Raw genomic sequence first — 7,124 nt, 5'->3', positions numbered from 1 at the left:
AGGGACCACGAGCTCTGGGCAGGTGGCGGCAGCAGGGCCTGCGTGGCACAGGGCAGCCCAAGGGTGGCAGGTCTGCGGGGTGACTTCCCAGTGAGATTCACAGGCCCCTGCTGATCTAAGATACCACGTGGCCAGGAGTCGTCTCTGCCAAACAGACATAAACAGGAGATATTAAACCCCGTCTGTGGAATCACACACTGGAATAATAATCGGTGCCTTTGGTCTGAATATCCCCAGTCAATTCCTCCGTCTACTTTGTGTTAATTCATATTAGATTAAAAAGGAAACACACACAGAGAAGGCTGCTTTAACCCGAAATGATTTTGATATTTGAATTGCTTTCAGTGGGACATTTGCTTTAAATCACAGAATTCTCCATCTGGATTATCAGAGTACAAAATCCCTTCTCCCCCCCCCCACCCCCCACCAAAACAAGGAAACAAACAAAACCCCAAACCCACAACTCAGTTTCAAATAAGTTTTAAAGAAATGAGACTCTAAATATTTACATATGAATCAAGAAATAAATCACAAAACTATTTACAAAAATACACAAGCGTATATGCAAACAATTTACACGAGTTCACAAAAATATTAGAACATAAAAAACACTATAAATTAAAATTGAAAACTCAGAAGTGTGGTCTAAGACATCCTAGGATGCTCTCATGCAGGCCATGGCTGAAAAGTCAGGTTTTTGCTACCTTAGAATCTAGACGGTAAAACAACCATGTAAAAATGGCTGTCACACTAACAGCACTAATCAGAAAGGAAAGAGAGCCCGTGCACAGACACACCCCTGCACGGTCAGAACAGACCATCACGACACTCCTGTCACACACAGTCCTGGCGACCTCATGCCTCCGACCATTTGGAAGTAGCTTTCTGACGCGCTTCTGCTCTCTTTAGCGTGCCCTCACACACTGCTCAGAACCAGTGCCAGGACAGGGGGTGGGAGGTGGCAGGGCCGGGACAGACAGCGGAGCTTCACTGTTTTTTTTCCCCGTTGACTACAGGGGCACATTCCACATCCACGTTGCCTGCCTTACTGCTGCTTTGAACGTCCAAGCCTGCTCCCTGCCTCCACTCACACCAAGGGTCCCTCTTCCGTACAGAATTAGTCCTGGAGTTTTTCAACCTGACCTAACGGTGAAAGACACTTCGTCACTGTGAAATGTGCAGGCCCATCCTTGGAACCACCCAGGGATTGCGCGGGAAAAGGAAACGAAATACGGCGAGCCAAAGGCTCAGATGAAATGCAGCCACAAGAAATGGCACCTCTGGGGCTATCAGCAAAGTCTCTAGCCAGACACTGGGAATGTTTATGTCAATCGCACCGCACTGTAGCATCAGGATTTTGTCAAAGAAAAGAGTCTGGAGACATGACTATGAAAATACCAGTAGAATTAGAGGTTTGATGCATAAGGCAGCTCCATTTGCTGGACCATAGTGCTCCATGGCAGAATTTGAAAGCAATCATCTTTAATTACTCTATTTGTGAACTATGCTGAGGTAACCTGGCTCACAGTGATTTGCCATCCAAGTTCTACCTACAGTATTAGGAAGGGGAAAGATACAGGCAAAGTCCTTCAAATAACAAACCCCCACGATAAGGCTGTATCTACACACGTGGAGTGAAACAACTCTAGATTTTACCTAAAGTTTGTGTTTCACACTCAGACTAGTACATCTGAGTCATTATTCTGTAATCAAAATATTTACCTGATATTTCTAGGCCCACAGGACACTGATCAAGTAATTGCTCTGAGGAACGAACCTTGGTATTTATAGAACAGACTTCAGTTTCAGGAGTCAATGTGTGTGACGACAAACCCACAGATGTTAAGGTTAGACAGGACTTCTTCGGCCACATCCTCTGGACCCTCACATCCTTCTAAGTTCCTTTTCTTTTCCATGGGAGAAAAATACTGCTTAGGAGAACAAACAGTGTGAAATGTTTCACCAGGATTGCAAGGTACTGATACTGAGGGAAAACCCTGTTACTAAAGCCATCCCTATGTCCTTGTCACATCAGCCCCTTCCAAATGGCGGTGCTGCTGGTGGGAACTTACAGCCCTTGTCATCGGCAATGGGCTGCCCCACTTGATAAAAGGATGGTTAAGGTAACCAGGTAAAACCAGTGCCGTGTATTGGCTGAAGCCCAGACTCCAGTGCACAGCAGCACCCGGTGGGGGCGACCACTCACACTGTGAATACACACCAGCCAAATCTGCACCTTTAACGCAGAGGCCTACATTTCCACAGTGTTCGGGATTTCTATCACGATCTTTATCGAATCCCTCGAATCAATTCGGGGGGAACAAAAGAAAACTTTATAGACTACCTTCACATATAAATGTGTTCTTAAAACTTTATTTCTTTTTCTAAATATAAATCCTTAAAATGCAATCACATTTGTTTAAATTAAAAGAAAACTGGCATGACTCCTAATCTTTATACAAATTCACAGCAATAACAGCAGCATAAATTTAGCCTCTTAAAAGATTTCTTCCTTTGCTCTAAATAAAAGTTAATTCCAAGTTTAAAAAGCCAGAGCAGTGACCACCTGGTAAATGGAATGAGATTCCCCTAACATCTTCTACAAATCGAGCATTGGAAACATGTGGATGTATAAAAATCTAGTATTATTAAAAGTCATGGAATGAAATGACCACCTGAACTCGTTTTGTAAATGCAGGACTGCCTTGCTAGGTAGGCTGGCACACACGTTCTGGGGCGAGCTGAGAAATGGAATCGTGCTGGGCTAGAGGTGTCTAGGCCAACTCTCATCGGAATGCAACTTTCAAAGGGAAGTTCTGGGTCCCGAGCATGCTTTCCATGACTACAGTTATCAGAACTAATCCCTGAAATGCTGGTGTAGATGGCAGTCACAGCTGACTGCGATCAGAGAGGTTGTGAGCAAACAGCACACTAATTCCTTAGGACAGAAGCGGTGACTGCCCAGAATTCCAACAGGTACAAGGGGGCTGTGTACTGAGCGGTTATTGCAGTTTTACTAGCAGGTAGTGCACAGCGACTTTCAGAATACCCAGGAAACCTGGAGTTTGGTTTAGAGACCTAAGTTAACACGTAAATTTGTCATTGTGATAAAACTGTGTATTTACCTAGTCAAACCATGCTGGGTTTTTTAGTAAAAAAAAAAGTTGCTTTAGGGAAACAAATGGCGTGAAATGTTTTAGTAGGATTATAATTTACCAATTACTAAGAGAAAAAACAACTGGAGGCAGGCAGCCCCTTGAAAGCATTGCTCTAGTTTTCTGGTGCTAAGTGTGTGCTGGCTTTGCCTGCTGAGTCCTTCCTTTCGCACTCTCTCCCCCACAGGGACCTGAGCCTACCCACTGAAAGGGGAGGAACAGCCACAAAAATAAGGACCTGAAGCATACGGCTCAGCCTGGGTCTAAGTGGTTTAACGATTTATGATGACTCTTTATTAAACGCTTAGTCTTAACACCTTAGTTTTTAACTACAATTTGCTAAATGTTCAATAGACTTATCTGAAGGACCAGGGAGAAGTCTTTCTCTGTTCTAATTTAACACAAAAGACGGGGGAATGACGTGAGAAGAACCAAGCATCAGTGTGGGCGAGTGACGTGGCTACTGGAAAAGCCGAAAGGAATGCAAAAGAAAACGCAAACGCCTCCCACGAAATGGACACAAACTGTTTGGAACTGTACAGCGAATAGCGAGAATGACAAAGTCAAATTCAAATGCTGGTAAAGGCAGTCCTCAGGCTCTTACAAATTAGCTCTACATGGCAAGTATATTCTGTGACACATTGTTTTACTGTTCTCAACAGTGCTTTACACTCATTCAGATCTCTTTTAACAACAAAAATGAGTCTATAGATGAAGAGGTGGTAATGAAACAGCAAGGGAAGAAAGATAGTGATTTATTTTTCTTACTATTTTTTAATGTGGTCAGGGGACTTGTAGCTTTTTCCTTTCTTTCTTTTTTTTTTAAATCTTTTTGGTTACTGAAAAAAATAGAACAGTCCACTGTCCAGCAGAGGCTGCTTCAATTCTATTGCTCTCGGGGCTCATTCCACATGGACCTGCGTTTCAGGGTGCTGCAAGGCCAGCTCTGTGGGCAGGAAGGCCCCCTGCCCCAAAGCTGTGGCGTAGGTCCTGTTCTGTGGGTGGGGAAAGCCCGCGGGCAAATACGCCCCCATGGCTCCTCCTCCAAAGCCTCCTCGCTGGGGCTGAGGCGGAGAGTGGTAGCCCTCCAGGTTGTCGTACTGCGACACGGCAGTCATGCCGCTCTGGCGCTTGCCGTGCGCTTGGTACTGGAACAGCACCCCGGGGTCCCTCTCCATGTTCTGGGTGTGGTGCAGCTTCAGGCTATGACTCCTCTCCGGTTTAGGGGGAGGGGCTGTGGCCTGGCCGAGGTGCTCCTCCTCCTTGTAGCAGTCTCTGGAGTGTTTGTCCAAGGCCGGGGGCTGCCTCGCCCGAGGCCTCTCCAGCTCCTTGGAGAGCCTCGCCTCTTTGTGGTTCAGTCTCAGAGACTCCTGCCCCGCTGCAACATACTTCCCTCCAGAGTTATGGTAGCTGACAGGCTCAGAAGTGTCGGGAATCCCTTTGGGCCCGTGATCTACCAGGCCAGCCCCCTGTGGGTGGGGCGGTCCGTTTTTGGACTCACACAGTTGCCTATGGCTTGCTTCCTGGTGCGCCCAGTGCTCGGGGAGACTGCAGCCCACGTCGTGGGGCTTCCTGTTCCTGAGACTGCTCTGCTTCTGCGGGAGGGACGGTCTCTCCGCCTGCCCGTTGCCGTGTCCTCCGTGGTGATGGCCTCTGTCGAACTCTGCCTCTGGGTGCTTCCTATAGAAGCGCTCGCCTCCCTCGGGACTGAGGGCCTTGGCCGGAGGCCGCACCTCCTTCCCCTCGGCTACCGAGAGAAGTCCAGTTTTCCCAGGATCGGATTTACTGCGCAGGTGAATGACGTAGATCCCGCCCACGTCATCCTGCAGAGCCGGGGCCATGTTGTCATACTGGGACATGACGGGCCCTTTCACCTTCTGCCGAGCCCGGCTCTCTCTCCGGATGGACTGCATGCGGTATTTTTCCATGTCCTCAAAATCCCACGAGGTGTAAGTGTGCTTTATGTCAGAGCCTGGAGGCATGTTGACCATGTTTTGGTCGTTACTGGAGAAATAGCCAGTCGCGGTGGCCCGGGGACGCGGAGGTAAGCCACCGTAGCCGTACATGCTCTTCCCCTGCAGCCGAGGGTTGTAGAAGGCGAACTCGCGGCCCGGCAGGCGGTGCAGGGGCCTCAGCTGCACCGTGCCGTAGGCGTCCACGTCGCACAGCGCCCCGTCGGGACCGTAGTAGGAGCTGGAAGAACTAGAGTAGGGGCTGTACCGGTAGTGGACCCTACCATTCTCAAAGTAAGGCTGGAGCTGAGTCACGTGGTAATCCGAGCGGGCCTGGGAGGACTGATATGGCTTATATTGGTATAGAGGTCTGGGGCAGTAGGCTGGTTCGTCATCTGGGGGCACTTCTGTCCGTGAGATGGGAACCGAGCGAATCATGGTGGATGGGGCGGCGTGGAGAGACTGTACCCTCCGGATAGTAGGGTACGGGGGAATATCTTCGGGGTAACAACCACTCCTAACAGACGAGCTCAACGAAGACACATACTCCACCCGGGTGCATGGCTTGGAGTGGTGTCCAGACGCACTTCTCCCTGGGGCCACGTATGTGTTATAACGAGGGCCCATGGAGGCTGGTGGCTCCGATCTGGACCCATACACTAGGTGTGGCTCCACTTTATTGTGATGCGGAGGCACACTCTGGGGACGGTACTGGCAGTTTGGAGTCATACTGAAATGCAAACAGTTTTCTGGACCGAAGGGTTCGGTGGTGGCATCAGGCCTGGCAAAGCTGGAGTAAGGAGTTTTCTGAGAAGCATGCTTAGGCTGTGGGACAGGAAGTGGCAAAGACAAAACATCCTCCACAGAGACTGAGGGACCGGTGACAAAGGGATGGTAACTGGAACTGCCGGTCGTATCTGCGCTGTTGGAGTGAATGGCGGCAGCGACTTTACTCTCCACCGTCCTGGTTGGGGGGATGGGGGCAGTGAAGCTGCAGGGGACGTGCACAGGGACAGACTCAGTGCGCAGGTGCAGTGGCGGGGCCCTGGGGCCTTCCCACACCTTTTCAGGCAGGCCTGGCTGGAGAGTGGGAGCAGGAGCAGGGACAGGACACGGAACAGCAGTGCTGCCATCACCGACAAGGACAGGAGCAGGGTCGTCCACCACTCTGGGTTCGGGTGGCCTCTCTGGAACTGGAATTACTCCTTGAACCTATTGAAAAATTGTAATATCATGAGCTTGTTTTCTGTGCTCCCCCCCTCTGTGGACTCAAACACAATGACATTTGTAACTCACAAGTTGAGGCTATTGGGGTAGCAGCTTAAAATTCCCCATGTGGTCACACTGCACAGGATAGTAGGCCCACCTGTCCCCACAGCCGGGAAATGGCCTGCATGGCTACAGGGTGTAGCAGCCATAACCATCTTGAGGACGGTTCTCATTTACGGTGGGCTTTACGCGTGCAGTGAGGGTGCCCACGGCATTATCTACACGTGCAGGCCGAACCAGAGGCTTCCTCAGAGAACCGTTGTGCAGTCTATCTGCCACGCTCAGGCTCGGTGCCAGGGCTACTGTTCTCGACAAAAAGCGCCGGTTCTCCCTGGAGAGAGTTTCAAAGTGCCTCACAGCTGCACAGTGAGCAGTTTTAAGCCCCCAGGTCTAGAGAAGGGCCACATGAGTGACTTATTTAAGGTGACATTCAACTCAGCCAGCTGCTATCTGTCCCCTGCCATCTACTCCACCCTGGTGTGTGGCAGCAGCGGCCAAACACTGTCTTCACAGCAACCCTGTGAAGGTGCCATCCTTGAGAACCAGTTGCTAGAAACAGTGTGTTCCGCTAAAGACAGATACTGAAGTACTTTTAGTTCAAGGTGACCAGAAAAACCTGGTGCAGTTTGTTAAAATATGAGAAAACTGGGAAGCAATCTTAGCCCTTTGCATACAATACTCTCTCATCAAAACAGGTGCTTGATGGCAGACTCTGCCAGTTAGTGTTGAGAAAATAATAAAAAGTCCT

At 49.5% G+C, this 7,124-nt stretch overlaps 1 protein-coding gene across 4 annotated transcripts in view; it reads right to left on the bottom strand.

The window, feature by feature from the left end:
* Positions 1-301: 301 nt before the first annotated feature.
* The window catches only part of ARHGAP32 (Rho GTPase activating protein 32), a 274,955-nt gene continuing 268,132 nt past the window's right edge, over positions 302-7,124 (bottom strand). For all 4 annotated transcript variants that reach the window (XM_037038281.1, XM_037038279.1, XM_037038280.1 and 1 more), the window contains one exon: positions 302-6,319. In XM_037038281.1, the coding sequence (XP_036894176.1) occupies positions 4,058-6,319 (2,262 nt within the window). In that variant the 3' untranslated portion in view covers positions 302-4,057. The remainder of the gene's footprint in view (positions 6,320-7,124) is intronic.

The sequence above is a fragment of the Sturnira hondurensis genome, unplaced genomic scaffold (assembly GCF_014824575.4).
Source record: "Sturnira hondurensis isolate 20B ecotype Veracruz unplaced genomic scaffold, ASM1482457v3 Scaffold0024152, whole genome shotgun sequence".
NCBI classification, from domain to species: domain Eukaryota; kingdom Metazoa; phylum Chordata; class Mammalia; order Chiroptera; family Phyllostomidae; genus Sturnira; species Sturnira hondurensis.
The sequence above is the reverse complement of the archived record's forward strand: the minus strand, read 5'-3'. Positions and strand labels throughout refer to the sequence as shown.